General features: G+C 30.8%; 2 protein-coding genes and 1 pseudogene across 2 annotated transcripts; all 3 read right to left on the bottom strand.

Moving 5' to 3' along the window:
* Nucleotides 1-8,548: 8,548 nt before the first annotated feature.
* Nucleotides 8,549-9,070, bottom strand: LOC148572791 (uncharacterized). The gene has a single exon (XM_088504796.1). It carries the CDS (start codon nt 9,068-9,070, stop codon nt 8,549-8,551), a length of 522 nt encoding a protein of 173 aa, XP_088360922.1.
* Nucleotides 9,071-10,513: 1,443 nt separating this feature from the next.
* Nucleotides 10,514-11,792, bottom strand: LOC148572790 (uncharacterized). The gene is made up of 3 exons (XM_088504795.1): nt 11,331-11,792; nt 11,058-11,139; nt 10,514-10,992 (listed from the first exon to the last, which is right to left on the bottom strand). Exons 1-3 carry the CDS (start codon nt 11,790-11,792, stop codon nt 10,514-10,516), a joined length of 1,023 nt encoding a protein of 340 aa, XP_088360921.1.
* A 2,607-nt stretch (nt 11,793-14,399) lies between these two features.
* Nucleotides 14,400-17,362, bottom strand: LOC107626548 (glycerol-3-phosphate acyltransferase RAM2 pseudogene; annotated as a pseudogene).
* Nucleotides 17,363-22,890: the final 5,528 nt, after the last annotated feature.

The raw sequence follows: 22,890 nt of genomic DNA, 5'->3' as shown, positions 1-22,890 counted from the left end.
AAAAAAACAACAAAAAGTTTCCAATGACAAAAAAATAAAGACGAAAAAGAAGCGATTATGTCGTCAGAAGAAGTAGAAAATAACTATTTCGTGGTGATTCGATTAATCCCAAAACAAACGGCACAAACGACCGAAATAGAATTGAAGTACATTGTTTTTAAAATTGTCGCATCATCGAATTTGTGGGAACAAAGAAAAGAATACATCAAAATATGGTGGAGATCAAAAGAAACTAGAGATGTTTAGTTGGATCAGAAAATAACAACAATAAAAAAAATGAAGAATTACCAGAGATTAGAATATTTTTTAGATTAGTATCAAGATGAACAACGTCAACGAAGAGGAGAGGAGTGGAAACAAAAAATAAAGATGAATATTTAGGGATTAGGGTTTTATAAATAAGAATTGAATCAATTTATGTGTTTTAATTAAATTCGAGATACCAATTTGAGTTGAACTTATTGTGTGTCTATATCAGCGTGCAGTTAAGTACCAACTTAGTACTTAACTATACACCTGAACGTCGTTAAAACGTCTAATAACTTTTGGACTAACAAAAATTATTTATTATTCTAAGAGTGAAAGATTTATTTAATCATTTTAAAAAGTAAAAGACTAATCTAAAATAAATTAAAAATTTTAAGGACTATTTTAAATATTACCTCATTTAGAATACATGAAGGTATGATTGATTTGATTATGATATTGTAAATCTCGCGTGCCATATATTCATTTCTAAAATATAAAGAGTATATTATATCTCATATATTAATTAAAAGTATTGTTCTTATGATGTTCATAAATATGACATAATTCTTATTTTTTAAGTTAATTTTTAAAATTAAATTTGAACTATATAATTTTAATAGAATTAAATTCTTTAAGCCGATTCATCTCAATATTTTTTAAAAAGTATTGAATATATTATGTTAACTTTATTTTCTAAAAGGATATTATAATCTTTGCTTCACAGAGAATGCATTATTAACATTTGTCCTTTAGTCGTCATACCCAAATTATACCTACAGGAATGTTATTGTATTTATCGAATTATCTTTATTCTATCTAAAATTTTGGATATTCTTGTTTTAAATGTTAGTTAATACCAAATTCTTTCAGGCCCGAATTTGACGCGTATACAAAAATTTGTTTGGTTAAAATTTAGGGTAAAAAACCCTAATAAGCCAAGCCAAAAATAGTGTAACGTAAATACGCCAAACTAAAAATCGTTTCAGCAATAAGCCAAAAGCTATTTTTATGTAATTCGAACCAGCTTGGTTCGAACTCCATTTCTACATCATTCGAACTAGCTTGGTTCGAATTATATACAAACACATGCACACACATAATTCGAACCAGCTTGGTTCGAATTACACACAAACACACACACTAATTCGAACCAATTTGGTTCGAATTACACACAGTAATTCATGGTATAATTCGAATTATGTTGTTAAAAAATTAATAATTTATTAAAAAAAATTTATTAAAAAATTTATTAAAAAAATTAATAATTTAAAAATTAAAAAAATATATATTTTTATTTCATACGTTAAAAAAAAGCTAACAAAATATTTAATTATGAAACTTCCTTAAAATATTAATGAGCTATCAATTCGAATTCCATACAATACTTTTCTGTCCATTTTTAATAGTTCATGAATATTTTTTAATAAATTTTTTTAATAAATTTTTTTAAATTATACTACAAAAAATATTTTATCCTATGCAAAACAATTTTAAAAAAATGGCTTAAAAAATGTTAGGAGTACTATAAAAATTTGTAATGTTATAATAACTTAGGTAAATACATGCATGTACTCAAATTTTAAATAAAATATTATACATAGTCAATAATAATTTAGAAATGAAAGAAAATATTTTATTCCATACAAAATAATTAAAAAATATATTTTATTCTATACAAAATAATTTTAAAAAATGGCTTAAAATATGTTATGAGTACTATAAAAGTTTGTAATATTCTAGTGATTTAGGTAAATACATGATAAAAATATTTTTTCTTTAATTTCTAAATTATTAGTGACTATGTGGAGTATTTTTTTAATGTCTTAAGTCATTAGGACATTACAAATTTTTATAGTATAGTACTTCTAACATTTTTTAAGGCATTTTTTAAATTATTTTGCATAGAATAAAATATTTTTTTATGGTATAATTTAAATAAATTTATTAAAAAATATTCATGAGCTATCAAGAATGGGCAGAAGAGTATTGTATAGAATTCGAATTGCTCAACATATAATTTGAATCAGAGTAATTCGAACTTCCCTATGCGTAATTCGAATCATGTAATATCTCACCATATAATACAAAATAATTTTATTAAAAAATTATCATGAATATTTTTTAATAAAATTATTTAAATTATACCATAAAAAAATATTTTATTCTATGCAAAATAATTTAAAAAATGCCTTAAAAGATGTTAGAAGTACTATACTATAAAAATTTGTAATGTCCTAATGACTTAAGACATTAAAGAAATACTCCACATAGTCACTAATAATTTAGAAATTAAAGAAAAAATATTTTTATCATGTATTTACCTAAATCACTAGAATATTACAAACTTTTATAGTACTCATAACATCTTTTAAGCCATTTTTTAAAATTATTTTGTATAGAATAAAATATATTTTTTAATTATTTTGTATGGAATAAAATATTTTCTTTCATTTCTAAATTATTATTGACTATGTAGAATATTTTATTTAAAATTTGAGTACATGCATGTATTTACCTAAGTTATTATAACATTACAAATTTTTATAGTACTCATAACATTTTTTAAGCCATTTTTTTTAAATTGTTTTGCATAGGATAAAATATTTTTTGTAGTATAATTTAAAAAAATTTATTAAAAAAATTTATTAAAAAATATTCATGAACTATTAAAAATGGGCAGAAAAATATTGTATGAAATTCGAATTGATAGCTCATTAATATTTTAAAAAAGTCTCGTAATTAAATATTTTGTTAGCTTTTTTTTAACGTATGAAATAAAAATATATTTTTTTTAATTTTTAAATTATTAATTTTTTAACAGCATAATTCGAATTATACCATGAATTACTGTGTGTAATTCGAACCAAGCTGGTTCGAATTATGTGTGTGCGTGTGTTTGTGTGTAATTCGAACCAAGGTGGTTCGAATTATGTGTGTGCATGTGTTTGTATATAATTCGAACCAAGCTGATTCGAATTATGTAGAAATAGAGTTCGAACCAAACTGGTTCGAATTACATAAAAATAACTTCTGGCTTATTGCTGAAACGATTTTCAGTTTGGCATATTCACGTTACACTATTTTTGGCTTGGCTTATTAGGTGGCTATTCTTTGAAATACACAAATGACGTGTGGCAGACTTATTTAGTGTTGGCAGCATTTAATGCAAGTGCGGAAGAAGATTAATAAGAAGCTAAGTGAGTAACTTTGGTCTTTGATTGCCTTGGGATTAGAATTTGGACCTCTAAATTTTAAATTTATATTTTAGAAAATAAAATATAATTTTTTATTTTTAAATAATTTTTTTTATATATATTTTTTATTTCACTTATAAAATAAATAATAAAAGATCACACTTTAATCTCTAAAATGAGATTCAAATTTTAAAAAATCCAAATCCTTAATATTATGGTCATTTTTTGAGTAAAATTGATTTTTTCATGTAGACGAATGGGTTTATCAATATAGGTTAAAATTTCTAGGCATAGATAATTTTAGAGGGAAATAAGATAATATTGGATTATTTTAATATTTTATACGATTATGATAGTAGTATAAAATATTATTGATGTTTTATAATTTTTTAATTATAAAAAAATAAAATGTTATTAATATTTTGTAAAAAAAATATTATTTTAATTATATAAAAAAATATTACTGATATTTTGTAAACATCTATAATAATATATAACATAATTTAAATTATTATTAAAAATTTTATCACTTATAATCTAATAAACAAAAATAAAAGTTCCATCAGTAGTGCATGGGTTTTTGAGAAGCGAAAAAAGGAAGAAAAAAAAAATACGAGAAGCTTCACTATTAAGATTTATGTGCCATATTTGACTTATGCTGTGCTTTTCAATATAAAATTATTTAAGTTTCAGTTTTTATATATTATAAATAAGTAGATAAATAAAAATAAGTAAAAAAAATTTAAAAATAAATAAATAAGATAAAGAGAAATCATTTTTAATTAGAAAGGTCTATCTAACACTTATGATGAGTTTCTTTCATTTGTTTCTCTTTGCTTTTTCTTATTCAAAATAATTGCGTCAAATACAAATATGAATAACTGAGGTTTTTTTAACTGAGGTTTAAAAAACCTTTTAAAAGCGACTTATATATGCTATATTTAAAAATTATCATGTAAGAAAGAAATCATCACATAAAATGCAGGTATAGTTGTCTATGTAGTTAATCATCATCATTATATTATTCTACGATAAATTGTATTTTAGTGTCAAAAATATTAACGTAATACGTACGTTCTAGTGTTAGTATGCATAAATTTTTTTTAATTTATTTTAAAAAATTATTTTTTATAATTATATAAAAATTAATATTTAATATATAATTAATTAATTATCAATTATTAATATTTTTAATTATTTTACTTATATTACTTATTAATTATTCTAATGATTAATTATTATAATATAATTTTTAATTAAATATAATTAGCTAGCCTATGACATTAACATTAATAGTTTTGTTAACATTTTTTATTATGCATGTGTATATCATATTAGTATTAAATTGATATTGATATCAATAATTAATTTTTATAATTAATTTTGTGTTACTAAAAAGTATATATAGTGTTTATTTTGTGATTTATGGATCTAGATTTAAGAGCCAAAGTATATTTTGTTTAATTTTTTAATTTGTTATTTATTTTTAACTATTTCATAGAATAATAATGTATTTTTTATTTTTCATTGAAGTTGATCATTTTAAGGTACAAGTTACAATTTGTTATGATATTTTTTTTATGTTGTCATTCTATTATTTTTTAAATAATTTGATAATTGTTTTTATTCAAACTTATTCTTTTTGTTTAACATTACAACGCAATTGTTTTTTACCGTAATCGTTTACAATGCACCACATCTATCAAATACCACCTCGAGTTGATTCATTATTGATTCTATTTTACTGAATAATAGTTGGATCTACTCATATGTTATGATCAACTTAATGTAGAGCTGACAATATATATCCTACTCGCGAGTACCTAACTGGGACCAACTTATTCAGGGAGAGTGGTTTATCCAACCCGCTGTGGGTAAAGTAAGGTGCGGTGCGAGTTTGCTTGTGGGTAGGGTAGGGTACGGGTTTAGGGTATACTCTACCCTACCCTATCCGCACCTCTAATATATTATATAATATATGTGTAAAAATTATGTATGTAGTGAAGAAAGTGAGTGTTATTAAACCTACAATCTCCTTCTTATAAAACTTGAAATAACTACTAAATTAATTGATGATCATATTATTTGTAATTTTATGTTGGATTTTTTTAAGATTTTATTGTTTTTAATATTAATTTGAACTTATTTTTTATTTTATTAATATATATGATATTTGAAATGATTGAATTTTATATTTGCTTAAATTTTTTATTTTTCTGTGGATAAGGTCGGGTAGGATAGGGTTTAGAACTTTAAGGTGTGGTTAGAGTTATGGTCGAGAGATTTTCAACCCGCGGGTAGGGTAGAGTAAAGTTTTAAGAAAGTTCTCAACCTGCAGATAAAATTAGGGTAGAGTCCAAACCTTACCATACCCTACCCATTGTCAGCTCAAACCTAATGAAAAGTAGGTAAAGTTATTTTTTTAGGAGGAGCTCGATTTTTTATTGAATAATGACTTTCAGTTATCCCTTCCATACTTTTTATGTCTACCAAAAAATCTTTAAAGTAGTGGAGCTTATAATGAGATTGAATTTTTTCAATTTAAGTTCAGTTTTCAAAGAATTGCATTAGACTTGAAGAGACAATTTTAAAGATTGGTACTGTATTTAAAATTTTCTACCTTTTAAACTTTTTGTAATAAAAAATCAATATTATTTTATAAAAGGTAACATTTTGGTGCTAAGAATGCTGACTTGGTGCATTCTAATACCAGTATGTATCATTATTATATTATTTTACAACAAGTAGTATCTGACACAAAAAATTTTAATGTGGTGCGTTCTGATTTCAGTATATATGCATATCTCTTCCTTCTCAACTTTTAGAAAATTATCTTTATAATTATATAAAAATTAATATTTAATACATAATTAGACTAATTATTAATTATTAATATTTTTAAAATTTTTAATTATAATAAAAAAATTCTAATCGTCAATTATTATGATATAATTTTTAATCAAACATAATTAATCATAATTGTATATTAACATTAATAGCTTTATTAATATTCTTTATTACATGTGTGTATCCTATTAGTATTAAATTGATATCCCCGCCGGTAACAAGAGTAAAAAGTGGTTCTCACCTCCCCCGATGATCTAGCTTGTTGGTCTGTGTTCTTTGGCGCCCTATCTCTAATCTAAAGGGGTGTAAGCACTTACTGTCCTAAGAAGCAGGTTTCATTCCGTCCAAAAACTTTTTATAGCTTTTCAGCTGGTTAAACAGGTTTAACCTTAAGATATCATTAATTAATTTTTATAATTAATTTTGTGCTACTAAAAGGTATATATAGTGCTTCTTTTGTAGTTTATGAGTTTATATTTAAGAGTCAAAATAATTTGTTTATTTTTTTTAATTTGTTATTCATTTTTGACTATTTCATATAATAAAAATTTATTTTTCATTAAAGTTGATCCTTTTAAGGTACAAGTTACAATTTTTTATGATTTTTTTATGTTACCATTTTATTATTTTTTTGATAATTTGATGACTGTTCTTACTTAAATTTATTCTTTTCGTTTAACGTTATAGTGCGATTGTTCTTTGCCACAATCATTCACAATACACCACATCTATCAAATACATCTCAAGTTGTATTCATTGATTCAGGTTCTATTTATATAGATGTAAGAGTTTAACGAAGAGGCAGTGAACTCTATTTTACTGAAGAATAGTTGGATCTACTCTTATATTATGACTAATCTAATAGAAAGTAGGTAAAGTTAGTTTTCTTAAGAGGAGCTCGATTTTTAATTGAACAATGGCTTTCAATTATATCCTCCATACTTTCTACTTCTACCAAAAAATCTTTAAAGTAGAGCATATAATGAGATTGAGTTTCCTCAATTTAGATTCAGTTTTCGAAGAATTGTGTTAGGCTTGGAGGTGCAATTTCAAAGAATAACTGTATTTAAAATTTTTACTTTTTAAACTTTTCGTGATAAAAAATCATTACATTAAACTACAAGAGACACGGAGGATAGCGGCAAAAAATTGTTAGTTGTTGATTTAACCGCCGCAAAATTCAGAGATGACAGCAATTGACATTCGTGTGCCGCAGCATCTTATTGATTAGCGGCTACTGAATACAAAACCACCGCTAATCAAGACCTTCATCATCAATTCATTTATTCAACCTATTTTTTATCTTACAACCAATAATTTCCCCTACAGCTGTAGAAACCCACTAATTGAGATTGATAGCGCACAAAACCCTGACGTCGCTGCTCCATTGTGCCCCTGTGTCGTCTTAGAGTCAATCCTGTGGTTGTCCATAGATCGTCCTCACACCGTCGTTGAAGGTTCCCCTCTCCTCAACCATGCGTGAAACCCTTACACTCTCCTCCGAATGTGTGCGAATCTCAGCTATCGTGGCCTCTCTCCTGTCACTAGTTCGTTCTTCCCCATTGCTCTTTCTTTCTTAGTTTTCATTCTTGATCACTTACAAAATTTGAATCCTATTTTGCTCAAAATTTGTCTATATCTTGATTCAAATTATGCTTTCAGGTTATTTTGATTTAGATTTTGTCTATATCTTCTATTAATTCAGGTTAATTGTGGCTGTTTAGAGTTAAGAATTTGAAAGTACTACTAATTTGATTTATTGTATGCGTTGTAGTAAAATTTTTAGTTAGAGTAAATAAATGCAAATAGTTAATGATTGTTTGCTCTCTAATGCCATTGGTCATGCACTTGGATCAATTGTGAAAGTTTGCTCTCTAATAACAAATTTAAAGTGTTACATCTTTTTTGAAACTCGACAGTAATTTCATTAGTTTCGTTATCCTGTCATCAAAAGAAATGCCCAAATATCTAATATTTTGTATTCTCTTAAAATTTTAGAAATTGGATCAATGGAGACCAAAGTATAGGGGTAAATTTGGATTTGGTCATTCGGGTTTATAACAAGAGGTTGGCATTGGCGTTCTTTTCCTTGGGTACGTGCTGGATTGTTACCTCTTCAAAATCCTCACATAGCTTCTTTACTTTCTCTATATATTTCTGAAGTAGAAAATCTCTGGCTTGGTAATTTCCGTTGACTTGGGAGATCACGACTTGGGAATCACTGTTGACTTCAACCTTCGACGCGCCGACCTCCTTTGCTAGGACCAGCCCCCTATCAGGGCTTCGTACTCCGCCTGGTAATTAGAAACCGGGAAGTCGAACTTGATTGATTTCTCAAAGATCACTCCCGCCGAGCATTCAAGAATTATCCCTGCTCCCCCAAACATTTGGTTGGAGGCTCCGTCGACGTGCAGCTTCCACCGTGTATCCGTATTCCCAGATGATTCTTCCGTCACTTCCACGAGAAAATCTGTCATCGCTTGGGCCTTAATCGCATGTCTAGGTTCATATCGCAGGTCGTACTGGGATAGTTTAACCGCCCATGTCATCATGCGGCCCGCCAAGTCAAGTTTTTGTAGAAATTGGCGGATAGCTTGATCGGTTCTCAGTGTGACTGGGTGGCTTTGAAAGTACTGGCTCAACCTTTGAGATGAGATCAATTGGGCGTAGGCCAGCTTTTCTAACTTGGTATATCTTAGCTCCGCCTCTTGGAGCACCTTACTGATGAAATACACTGGTTGCTGGATCTTATCTTCTTCTCGAATGAGGATGGCTGCCATGGCTTGTTTCGTCACTGCCAAATACAAGAATATGGGTTCTCCTTCTTTTGGCTTGCCGAGATCTAGGGGTGCCGAAAGTATCCTTTTGAAGTGGTTGAATGCCTCCTAACAAGTCGGGGTCCATTCGAAGGCAATTCCCTTTTTCATCAGATTGAGGAAAGGACCCCAAGGAATCGAGATAAGGCCGTGAGCTTCCCAGCCAGCCTATGCACATCTTTGACACACCCCGGGCTCGTCATCCCAAGGACGGCCTCACATTTGTCCGGGTTAGCTTCTACCCCTCTTTGGGTTATTAGGAAACCCAGGAACTTCCCAACTTCCATAGCAAACACGCATTTAAGGGGGTTGAGTCTCATGTTGTGTTTCCGGAGTGCCTTGAAGACAGCCTCGAGGTCGTCAATTAAGTTGTCGGGTTCAGCTATTTTCACCAAGACATCATCAACGTATACCTCAACCGTCTTGCCGATGAGGTCGTTAAAAACTTTGCTCATCAACCTCTAGTAAGTGGCTCTTGTATTTTTTAGTCCGAACGGCATTACTCTATAACAGTAAGTTCCTGCTGGCGTTATGAACGCCATTTTCTCTTCGTCGAGATGGTGCATCGGGATTTGATTGTACCTAGAGTACGCGTCCATGAAGTTCAGGAACCGGTATCCTACCGCCGCATCTACCAAAGCGTCAATGTTTGGGAGGGGGAAAGAGTCCTTTGGGCATACTTTATTGAGCGAGATCCGAGTAGTCGACACACATTCTCTACTTTCCATTGGCTTTTTTAACGAGAACCATATTTGACAGCCACGTCAAGTACTCCAGCTCCCTATGAACCTTGCCTCTAGCAGGCTGGCCGTCTGTTTTGCCACCTCATTATCCCTTTCATGGGACATCTTCCTTCGTCGTTGCGCCACCGGCTTAGCATCTGGCTTAACGACAAGACGATGAGAGGAATTCGGGGTCGACCCCTAGCATGTCGGCCGGAGTCCAGGCGAATAGGTTGCCATTTGCTTTGACGGCCTCCATGAGGGGTCCTTTAAGCTCATGGGGGAGGTTTCTATTCATGAAAGTGAATTTTCCCTTCGTATCGCCGACTTGAAACTTCTCTAAATCACCTTCGCGCTATGGCCTTGGCTTGTCGTCTACTCTTGCATCTAAGTCAGCCAGGAGCACTCCAGACGCCTCCTTCGACTTCTTTCTCAGGGAGAGACTGGAGTTGTCACAAGCGACTGTCGTTTCTCTCCACTGATGGAACCAATGGTTCCGTTGTCATCCACAAACTTCATTGTTAGAAACTTGGTGTATATGACTGCTGAGAATTCATTGATTGTTTTCTCCCAAGAATGATGTTATAGGCTGTGGAGTCTCTCAAAATAACAAACTCCGCCATTACCGATCTCTTACTTTCACCGGCTCCAATGCAGATCGGGAGACTGATTATCCTGTCAAGCCTTATGTAGTTGTCACCCAGCCAATGACGCCATGTTGGTGGGTCTTGAGATCGGCTTCCTTGAGCCCCAAGGCGTCGAACACGTTTCTGAACATAATGTTGGAGTTTGCTCCTGTGTCAACGAGGATCTGTTTGACTAAGCCCGTTCCGATCATCGCCGTGATCACCATGGGTTGATTTTCGGGGTGATCATGGCACCATCGGTCCCCTGTGCCGAAAGATATCTTGGGAGGTTTCTTGGACGGGGACTTGGGGTTTCCTGTTGACATGGTTAGGACCTTGGCGTCTTTCCTCGCTGCCAATTTTAACCTGGGGGGTGCGTCTCGTCCTTCTATGACGTTAACGACGACCATCAGGCCGTTATCAGGGTTTTCATTGGATATTTGCCTTAGCTTTACGATGCGGCTTCGGTCTTCCTTGGATCGCTCACATTCTCTTTTTCTTGGCTCCCTTTTGAACTGGAAGAACTCAGCCAGCTTGCCTTCATGAATAGCCACTCCAAGACGTCTTTTAGATAAAAACAATCATGTCTCTTGTGGCCGAAACCTTTATGGTAACCGCAATACAAGCTCTTGTTCCTGCCTGTCCTATCCTTCAGCTGCCGGGGTAGGATGCCCTTATCCACAATCTGTTGATAAACTTCCACTATGGGTCCGTGAGTGGGGTGTAGTTCATGAACTTCTCCACCCGATGAAACGGCTTGGCCTGCTTCCCCGACGCCCCCTCCTTTGGTATCTCTCTTAGTTTGTCGGCATACATGGGTTGGCGAGGAGGTGGGTTGGTTGGTTGTTGCTTATTGGCCGCCACCACCTAGCTGACCTCCTCATCATTGATGTATTCTCTTGCCACGTTCTGGATCTTTTGTATGGTCCAGACGAGCTTGGTGGTAAGGTGCTTCCTAAAGTCTTTATTCAGTAAGCCATTCGTCAAGTACTGGCTGGCTATTGAATCGGTTAAACAGTCAATTTTCAAGCACTCGTCGTTGAACTTATCCAGAAATTTTCTGGTCGACTCCCTGACTTTCTGGATAATACCCAACAGATTGATTGGATGTTTGGCCTTGGCAATGCGTGTGGTGAATTGTGCAAAGAAACTGCGGGATATGTCCACAAAAGCCGTAATGGACTCCTGCGGAAGCGCATTGAACCACTGTATCGTTGGGCCCGCCAGTGTCACGTTGAAAGCTCGGCATCGGACCGCATCGCCAACACCTTCAAGGTTCATTCTGGCCTCAAAGGCCGTCAGGTGTTCCTGAGGGTCCTTCGTCCCGTCGTATCTCATGTTCGTTGGCTTGTCAAAGTTCTTTGGTAGCCGAACCTTAAGGATCAAGGGATGGAAAGGGGTCACACCCATGATGATGGCGTCTCATCGTCTTCTCGCTTTCTCTCTGCGAGCCTCTCCATGCTCCTCCGATTTATCTTAGGTGGTTTGCAACCGAACGTCCGTTTGAACTCTTCCATTGTTCCTCCGGGGGCTCCTTCCCCGTGTTTCCGACCTCCTTGGGGGAGATCGGGTGCGAGATAGACTAGGATGAGAGTCTCTACTATGCTCGGGATGATAGCGATCCCTTGCTGCCAACTCTCTTTTGAGGTTCTGCACGCGGTGGCGGAGTTCTTGCATGATCTTTGCACTGTCATCACCTGTTCCGCCAAAGGGACATCTCTCGTGTAAGCAAGAGGGTGGTTCATCTCTATGGGATCGCGCTCCTGTGCGCTCACGGGAAGAGGCGACGGAAGCTAACCTGCTCATCAAACAGGTTCCCTCTTGCTCGCATGCCTCCTCTCCTTCCTCTCCGAGAAGAAAATCCATTCGCGTCAAGTCCCCACAGACGGCGCCAATGTTCGCCTGCTTGGGTTCTTGGTTGATCGAGACAAACTGAAGTTGAGTAGACTCGAAAGGGTTAGGACCTAGGCGTGAGCTAAGTCTGGAGGAGGTTGCGCGCTAGGACTCGCGCGGTGACGATGTGGTGGTACCACCTGCAAGGACTCTGATGCTAAAGTCAGTATCCGTACAAGAGGTGGCGGTTTAGTGTTAGAGTATGTGACATACCTTTGGGAGTGGGTCCCTCCCTTCTTATAGTTCGTACTCGAGTGGATCCCTTGTGGCCAGGTCCACCTTCCTGGAAGCTTCTGCTAGCTGTTTAGGCTCCACGTGGATGAGGAGGGGAAGGCAGGTCCCCTCCTGGTTCGGGTCACGTGTCCCATTGGGTTGGCCGCTCGGGCCCGAACCCGAGTCGCTAATGGGTTGGATCGGAACAACTGTTCCTCTGGTGTCTTTTATTTGTCTCTTTACACTCCGGCTCTCCTGATATGTGTAAAGATTTGTCTCCTAATTTTGTTATGTGCTAATATTTATGTTTGATTATTTTGTAATTAATTAAATATGAATCTAATTCAAGAGTCTCTCTCCATATTTGTGTCTGAATTCTCCTTCTATTCTCAGATCCAAATTTTGGAGTTTGGGTGTTGCTAGTAGTTACTGGTGATATCCAATGGATGACTGGTGTTTCTCAGCCTCTTTTTTGTCCAATCAACCCATCTTTTCCGCCTCTTCCACTCACTTCTTTTTCGTTGTATCTCTTTACTATTCCACTGCCATCTTTTATTCTTTTCTCTACTCTGCCTCTTTTGGTATGTGTGGAGATTTGTCTCCTAATTTTATTATGTGCTGAGATTTATGTTTGATTATTTTGTTTTCTTGATCTTTGTTTGAAAAACTTTTTTTTGCTGCATTAAGATCTATTATTAATTGGTAATCTCATTTTGCTGGTATTAAGCTTTTGTTTAGTGTGCAGAAAAAAAAGGTATGTAATATTTTTTTATTCTGATTTGTCTATAATTGTGTTACATGGCTATGGGTTATTCTTTAAAATAATAGCGGCTATAGCCTCTATAATCGCTGTAAAATCAACAATTATGATTAGTGATGGTTATATTAGTAGTTGCTAAAAATCGTCCTAAAAATCAATCACCGCGCCTTAAACTATGTCGGTTTGCAAACGACCAGTATGTTGTTTTACGGCAGTTTAAAATCATCCTAAAAAAATCGTCGTTATCCGGCGTATCCCTTTTACTGTGTTTATGAGTACATGTAATATATAATAATTGTGAGTTTACAAATTAATTTGTAATTACGTCTTGCAATGTTGAAATCAAAAATAAAATTGGGACGAGGTTTGTTTGAGACTGATATTTGTATTTATGAATAGAAAAACAAAATGGAGGGAATGAAGATTGAGAGAATTTGTGTTTTCAAAATTTGACATTTTAAAGATAAGACTTGAAAGTGAAATAAAACAGTCAACAACAGAACATTATGCAGAAATTGTAGAAGCTTGATGTTTTGCATGTAGTGGTGTAGTTGTCTTCTCTAGACTAATTAGTAATTTAGTTGGATTTAGTTAGAAAAAATTTTGAAACATATATACCATCGCTGTTGCAAACTTGCAATATGGCACATCAATATGTCTTTTGTTTGAATATATATGTTTTAGGATAAGAACTTTTAAATTTTAATATTGGCTTGCAGTGTGTGTAACACGCCGCAATGGCAAAGAACAATGTTTTATTAAAGATAAAAGTTGGTCAAAATCGATCAAAACCAGTTTGAACCGTCCAAATCCGGTCAACTTGTGTGTTGATGACATCAGCATGACGAACACAGAATTAAAAGGAAGATAAAGAGCCTTACAAGTTACAACCACTAAGTTGAGAAGTTTTTGACTATATATTGCGCTTCTTTTTTAATATATTACATACTTAATACCATTACCAATTTTTTTCTATTGCTTGCTTCCTTGCTTACTTTTATTCCTCAACTTTTCTCTGACATAACAATGTATCTTTTGGCTTAGAGATATTAATTAGATAACTTTAACATTGAAATTGATTAGCAACCCATGATTTTGTTGGCCTTAAGAATAGGGTTTTTGTCAATAGGGACAGTTCCATCATTACCAGCAAGAGCCTTATACTTGTCTTTCCTAGTGAAGCTTGTGCATTTATATGACAATGTTTCAGCAATGAGGCTCTGAATATAATTGGCTACATCAATGCTCATTTTCCGACCTGACCCGCAAGTCAACTCCTTAGGCAACTTGTTCAAGAACGTTATCTCATAAGCTGGGTTAGGGTTCATGAGTAAGAAGAGTGGATCCATCCCTTTCCACCCTCTAGCAGTTGTTCCATGGAACATGCTCATCCTATTCACCATTGCCACTGGCACCAATTCGTCGGTCAACTCGGCGAACAAGGCCGAAAACCTTAGAAGGAAAGGTTCCCTACAAGTTGTCCCTTCGGGGCAAATTACAAGGTCACCCTCTTGTAGAAGCTTCTTAATCATTGAAGCATCTGCGGATCGGTCGCGTCTTAACCTAACTGTCTTGATCGGTGCGATTATCTCTGAGAAGCGGGAGATTGAGTAGGTTACCACCGGTATAGGGCGACCAAGAGCTATGGAGAGGAAAACAGGGTCAGTCATGGTTCTATGGTTGCATACGAAGAGGACACCACCTTGGCAGTTGGATTTATTTGCTGGCGGAGGTGGCGTTCCTTTGACGGTGACATAAACGCCGAGGAGCCATAAAGCATAGTAGGCAAGTGACATAGGGAGGAGAGTTGCGGCAGCCAAGCGGAGGCAGGCTAAGGGAAACCCTAAAGGGATCCAAAGGAGTGTTAGCAATGCATTCAGAGGTGTTGGCTTTTGGACAAGCCTTCCATCATGAAATATTATGGGTTTTGGAAGCTTCCCACTTGGCACTGCCTTCACTTTTGGTTTTGGAAGGACAATATATGCTTCCTGCATGCGTGGAACCAACAATATACACACTATTAGAATTTCATTTTACTCAACCTAGCTACTAGCTAGCTAGTAGAACAAAGTTTACTTTGGATTTCATACATATTCTTTGTATTCTTTCCTGCTATAAAAATATTCTTTTTAATGTTTTTCTCACTTTTATCAATTATTACTTTAATTGAAAAAGTATACAAAATAACGCTACACTAAAAAATAGTGCATGTGACATTTCTTTCTTTCTCTTGTACAGAATGCATGTTAAGTATTTAGATGCCATAATTTGCTTTATTTATCATTAATTAATTGTCGTAATAATTAATGAATGCTAAATAAGATAATTTATGGCTGTTTTTGGCTGATTTTCTTTGGTTCCAAATATTTCAGTTAGAGGCCTATAGATAGCCTATATATAGATAGTAGACGTGTGCCATTAAATTTTTTCAAGGGTTAGTTGTTAGTTTTTATTGTTTATTTATTTTGACAGAAGGGTTGGGGTTAGTTTGAAAAGCTTCATTGATGTCACATATTTATTACGTAAAAAATTATTAGGCCCATTGTTCTCATAATCGGACTGAAACGTTCGACTAGGTTAATTAAGAATATATTATCAAATTAGTTCGGTTTAAGATATAAATCGGTTTATAATTTAAGAAATTGATTAAACAATCCATTAATCGATCAAATTAATACAAATTTTTTAGTGGTTAACTAATTTAAAATAATAAAGTATAAAAATGATATTTTTTAAAAATTATATACTTTATGCATAAATATATTCGACTTAATTTTAATTAAATTTCGATTGAACTTTTAAATTTATAAATTTCTAAATTTACTTATTCGATCATTATCGATTTAAGTTTTAGAACCTTATTATATTTGGATCCATTGAAACTATGGACTATGCTATGTGCGTGTGCACTAAAATCAAACATTAAAATTAATTACTAGTATAAAATTCATGTTAAAATATAAATATATATTAAAAATAAATTAAATAACACATATATTTATACATAAATACATTAATAGCTAATTTTAATAGTTGATTTTGTTGTACAAATAACATTTTTTAATTATTCATATACTTTTTATTGTCTAAAGTTTTATAAGTTGGTAGTGCAAAATTATTTTACACATAAGTTACTGATCTCAAACAGATAATTTATAATACAAATATATTATTTATATATCAAAATTAGTCATTAAAATTAATTATTAATGTATTTATGTATAAATACATTAATAATTTAATTTATTTTTAATGTATATTTACATTCTATCATATATTTTATACTGATGACTGATTTTGGTATACACTTAACATAATAATTATTAGTTGAGTGATAATAATATAATAGCTAAGATATGCGAGTCCTTTGAATGTATTTTTTCAAAACAAAGTAAAAAATAGTTATTATTACCTTGCACAGAGCCATGAAAGGAGCATCACTGAGTTTATCTCCAAGTCCAATATCTGGTCTCTCATCACCAAAGGTTTGTTTTAGTACATCCTCTTTATTTTTTCCAACAAGAACTCCAGGCTTGCGAACAAGTCCGGTTGCTCTTCCCTTATAACTTCCTAACTCTGTCCCCAAAACCATGTCCGCACTCAACATCTCCTTCAAAAATGGCTCTACCATCACCCGTGGATTTGCCGTGAGGACGTACTTTCGTCCGCACGACGAAAACACGCGCCATGTCTCCGGATGGAGGTCCTCAGAGTAAAATTTGGGGAGCACAGCACGGGCTACGGACTCTATACTGGAAAACCTCATTCCCGCCATAGAGGTGAAGATGAGGACTTGAATTCCCGCAGACTCGGAGACAAAGTGGTATAGAATGGCAGCCAAGGGGGATGCCAAGAGAAAGAAGAGGAGCCTTAGGTACCCACCGACCTCAAAGGCGATTAGGGCAAAGTATGGGAAGGAACTTCGCCCTATGAGCAAAGTTCCATCCATGTCTGCCACAATAGTGTGGTTTTCTCTCCCTATAGAGTTACATTTTTCCACTGGTGGAAAAGTAGCAATAGTTTTGGCTGAACTATTTGCCATGTATCTATATATGATAAAGCTGAAACTTAACTTCTTTAGAGTGAGAAAATATTGAAGAATGCTGGTTGAGTATGCCAATTCCTTGTGTGTGTGTATATAGAAAGTAATTGGTGCAGTGTAGAGAGATATATAGGGTGTTTCACTTATTGGATGTTTGATAGACAATAAAAAAAATTAGTTTAAATAATCAATAATTAATTAAAATAATTATATAATTTTATATGTAATAAATATATAATTATAAATTTTATATGCATAAAATTATATATGTTAAATTAAATATGATTTTAGTGATTATTTCTCAAATTTGCTGTTGTATTGAATTTTATAATAGAATTGAAATTAATGCATTCAAAAATATTGAGAATTTTGAATTGGAAAAGTATAGGTAACCAACAAAATTTTTGAACAATGTATAAACAATGTGAATTAATAGGGTTAAAAGAGTAAATTTAATTAATAGCATTAAATTAGAATGTAGTGTATTTTCATTTGATTGGTGGTTGTTCATGTTGTTCAAAATTTTTATTGTTTTCCTAGCACTCTTCGAATTGAATTTATAGAAAAAAAATGAGAAAAAACTGGTGAAGGGACTAGTTTGGTGTACGACATTCAATTTCAGGCACTAAAATGAGTCACTTAATGCAAAGTGAGGGACTAATTTGGTGCATATACAACAATGACATAATGGATGACACATGGACGAATACTGTTGTGACACGTGACCAAATAATATTGTGACACATGGTACAACCATCCACGTCAGCATGCCATGTGTCACTGGTCACCACATCGTCATACCATTACACGTAGCCAAATCATGAAGTGACACGTGTCACTTACAATCCACGTCATCATGTCATATCATCACGTCGTTAATGGAAAATAGGTCAGGGACTAATATGGTGCACTTTTTTCAATTTCAGGGACGTAATTGGTTCAATTAGAATCTCAGAGACGATTTTAGTGTATGACGTCAATCTCAGGGACCATTTTAAGGTTTAACTCGTTGGAATTGCTAGGATTAGTGTTTATCTTTTTCTGTGCTTTTTGGGTTCTTAAAAACAATTTTTTTAAATAGCTAGACCAAAAACACCTTTTAATTAATTTAGAAAAAAAAAACACAAAAATAACTTTAAGTTAATTAAACGTATTATACTGTCAAATAATAACAATTAAGATTTTCTTTGCTTAAATACATTTAGAATGAGTAAAATTCTAAATAAAAGACCCGTGACTTGATGTCATGTAGAATAATTAATTACTAGAAATTAAATATCCCATTAATACAGAGTCTATCATTTAGCTAATTTTAAAACAATAACAAACCCATCTTAGGATTAAGGTTGTCTAGTGTTATTAGAAATTAGATAGTATCCCTAATGCAAACCTGAACTGAAACTATTAAACATTTATTTTATTAAAGGATAATTATTTTTATTGATTAAAACGTATCGCTTTTATTGGGATTTACTTTAATACAATAATTTTTTAGTTAAAAAAATTATAATAAATATCATATATATTAATTAATAAATAATATAAAAATATATTTTTGAAGTGTATCACTTTTATTATATAAAAATAATTTTGAATACTTTTAAAAATTTCTTTATATATAAATATATAATCTACTAACAAATATGTGATTATAGTAAGTAAATTGTATAAAAATATTCTTATTAGTAAATTATATAGAAATATTTTTAATTTTATCTTTAATATTTGATTTTAATTTTAGAGTTTAATTTTAATGCACTAATAATATAAAGTATTTTATATAATCATGTAATTACAACTGTTTGTTCTTTTGGATAACTATTCATGCGATTAATAAAAAAATAATTATTTTATAATGACAACGCATCAAAATTAAATTCTTAGTTTTATCTCTAATGTTTTAATAGGTCTCAATTGTACTCTTAAGTGAGACAACATATGATAATCTTACATTGATGTGCCATTGACACGTTAGCATACAAAATTATAACAATTAAATATTATGAATATTTTTAAAATTTTGTAAATTTTAAAAATAAAAAATATATTTTATTCTAATAATAATAATAAATATGAATATATAATAAATTAAATTTATAGTAAATATAAACTAAAATAGAAATAATAGTAAACTAGCTCATTTAAAGATTAAGACAACCCAACAAAATAAAAGTATAATTTTTTTTAATGAAATTTTAGGACAAAATACCTCAGTAAATCAAATACAGTAAAAAATTATTTGAATCACCAAAATTTAAATTGATGTAAATTGAATTAGACTAATTTGAATTACAATTTTTAGCAGTAAATCGAATTAGACAGAATAAATTTAGTAGGTAACATTGTATTTGGAGTAAATTAAAATAGGCTATTTTGATTTATACAAGTATGGAATAAATCGAATTAGATGGGTCAAATTTATGAAAAGTTGAATTTTTTATGGTAAATCGAAATAACCTAATTTGATTTATATGTATAAAGACCTACAATTATAAATCGAAATATGTTGATCAAATTTACTAAATATTTGGCAACATATGTAAATGGAGCCTAACTATTGGCGATTTAGTAGCCATTTTATTTTAATTATTTTTGGACAAAATAAATAAAAAATTGATCATACATAATACATAATAATAATAATAATAATAATAATAATAATAATAATAATAATTATTATTATTATTATTATTATTATTATTATTATTATGGAGAATACTTAAAAGAAATATTAAAATATGTTATTTTATATATTTTTTAATTTAATAAATAAATATTAATTTTGAAGAAGTCTTATAATTAAATATATTGTTAGCTTATCTTTTTTTAATGTACGAAATACTATAAAAATTTGTAATGTACTAAAATTTATAAGCAACGGACATAAATCGAATCCACTAGGTTTGATTTATCATGTATTTACCTCAGCCATTACATTATTACAAACTTTTATAGTATTTCTAACCTCTTTTAAGTTATTTTTTTAATTATTTTGTATGAAATAAAATATTTTTTATGGTATAATTTAAATAAATTTATGTCAATGAGTTATAGCTCAAATGGTATAGTCTCTCCATACTCAATTAAGAGGTAGCGGATTCGAGTCTCCATCCTATCTTTGGTAAAAAAAAATTAAATAAATTTATTAAAAAATTATTAAAAATATATTTACTCAAGTTTCAAATATAATATTCTTTTACATAATTAATAATTTTAAAATTAAAAAAATATTTTATTTCACGCGAAGCAATTAATAAAATGATTAAATTTAAATATAAATATTCAAGCATGAACTCAAATTTTAAATAAAATACTCTATATAATCAATAATAATTTAAAAATAAAAAAATTTATTTTATTTCATGTATTAAAAAAATAAATTAACAAAATATTTAATTATAAGACTTTTTAAAATTAATATTTATTTATTAAATTAAAAATAATATACAAAATAATATATTTTAATACTTTTTTTTAAATATTATTATTATTATTATTATTATTATTATTATTATTATTATTATTATTATTATTATTATTATTATGTCTGATCAATTTTTTATTTATTTTGTCCAAAAATGATCAAAATAAAATGGCTACTAAATCGAATTAGCCAGACTTCATTTACATATGTTGCTAAAAATTTAGTAAATCGATCAACCTAGTTCGATTTATGATTATAGGTCTCCATACATGTAAATCGAATTAGGCTATTTCGATTTATCATGAAATTAAAAACCCAAAATTTCATAAATTTAACCTACCTAATTCGATTTACCCGTACTTGTATAAATTAAAATAGCCTATTTCGATTTACTCCAAATATAATTTTACCTATTAAATTTACTCTACTTAATTCAATTTGCTGTTAAAAGTTGTAATTTAAATTAGTCTAATTTGATCTACATAAATTTAGACTTTGAATAATACACGTATCAAATTTTATTTTGGATGATCCAAATAATTTTTTTCTTGCATTTGGTTTACTGACGTATTTTGCCCAAAATTTTATTCTTTCATATTTTTCTATATGCTCTTTGTAACAAAAGATTTAAACTTTAATTTTTACTTCTTGTGATAATAGTAATAATTGAATGAATTTTTTTATTTTAAAAATTATTAAAAAAATTAAAATAAGATAAAAGATAAATTTTTAATAGATTATATAATTTTATATATTAAAAAATATTTTTTTAAACTCATTTCAAATATAATAACTAATAATTTTAATTCTATGAAATACTTTTGAATAATCTAAAAATATTAAAATCTTAAAATATATTGTTAAATGTGAACCTGTCAAATATCAATTTACTCAACTCCCCTCCCCCCTCCTTTCACTTTGCCATGTGTGTATCTGAAAATATATGGTATATACTAAACATATGTACCCAAAAAAAAAAAAAAATTTGAATCCATAACTTTTTAAATAAGTATAAAAAAATTATGTTATTTAAGTTATAATTTATTATCACTAAACATGTGTACGTTAAGAGTTAGGATGACGGGATGACACCAAAATAGGTTCATTAATTACCTTTCATTAAGGTGCGACAATATTACGTATTTTTTCCTCGGATTTAAATTTTTTTTAAATAAAATGTCACTATTTTAAAAATTATTTATTAAATTATACATTTCAAAGTATATTATTCAATTATTATCTTTTTAATCATAAAAATATTATTTTTATTTATTTATTATAAATATTTACTGGCAGATTTTATCATTTTACTGTCCACTAATAACTTGCGGCAAATTTAGAGGTAGATTTTGATGGTTCAAAAGACAAAAATCTTATGAATTTTACCATCGAAAAAAAATTTGACTATAAAGTTGGTGCTATAAGTTGAGTCTTCGCTCACTGTACCATGAGAATAATCCGATGAAAAATATGTTTTTTTTAATAACTTGGATGATCACTACGTTGGTAAATTCATCGGTAGTACCAATTTTTTTTATTTTTTCTCCAAGCTATAATGGATCCCGATAGTTAATAAATGATTATCAACTTTTAATTAATGAATAATTAGTATTTTATCTGAAAACAATGATTTATATAATATGTAAAAGATTAAATATACAAGATCTAAAAATGAAATGAAAGTTTGATCAAAAATATATAGGATAGAACTATATTGACATTAATCTTATTCAGATTCATCATCTTCTTCTTCTGGTTCATCATCCTCCTCTTCCGAAATAATTTATTGATCATCGAACCCATCTTCTTCTTCTTTGTATGCATCAACCTCATCTTCTATTCTTGAAGATCGTCGTCGTCTGGTGGTTGTGTCATCATCTACCCTAAGATTAATGATGTCATCATTCATAATAGCAGCCGGCCTAAGAATAATCAGATTACCAGTATCAACTACTTTTTTTGAAAGAGTTGAGTCATTAATTTGAAAAAGTTTCTGACCCTCTGTTCCATCAGACTCGATGTGACTTCTTGACTTAGTCTTAATCACAACCACCTAACTAGACTTATATGACTTCGAATAAGATAAATAATATACCTGTTATAC

Source organism: Arachis ipaensis, chromosome B2 (genome assembly GCF_059453495.1).
Source record: "Arachis ipaensis isolate K30076 ecotype BB chromosome B2, ASM5945349v1, whole genome shotgun sequence".
Lineage (NCBI taxonomy): Eukaryota > Viridiplantae > Streptophyta > Magnoliopsida > Fabales > Fabaceae > Arachis > Arachis ipaensis.
This window is presented reverse-complemented; position numbering and strand designations above follow the sequence as displayed.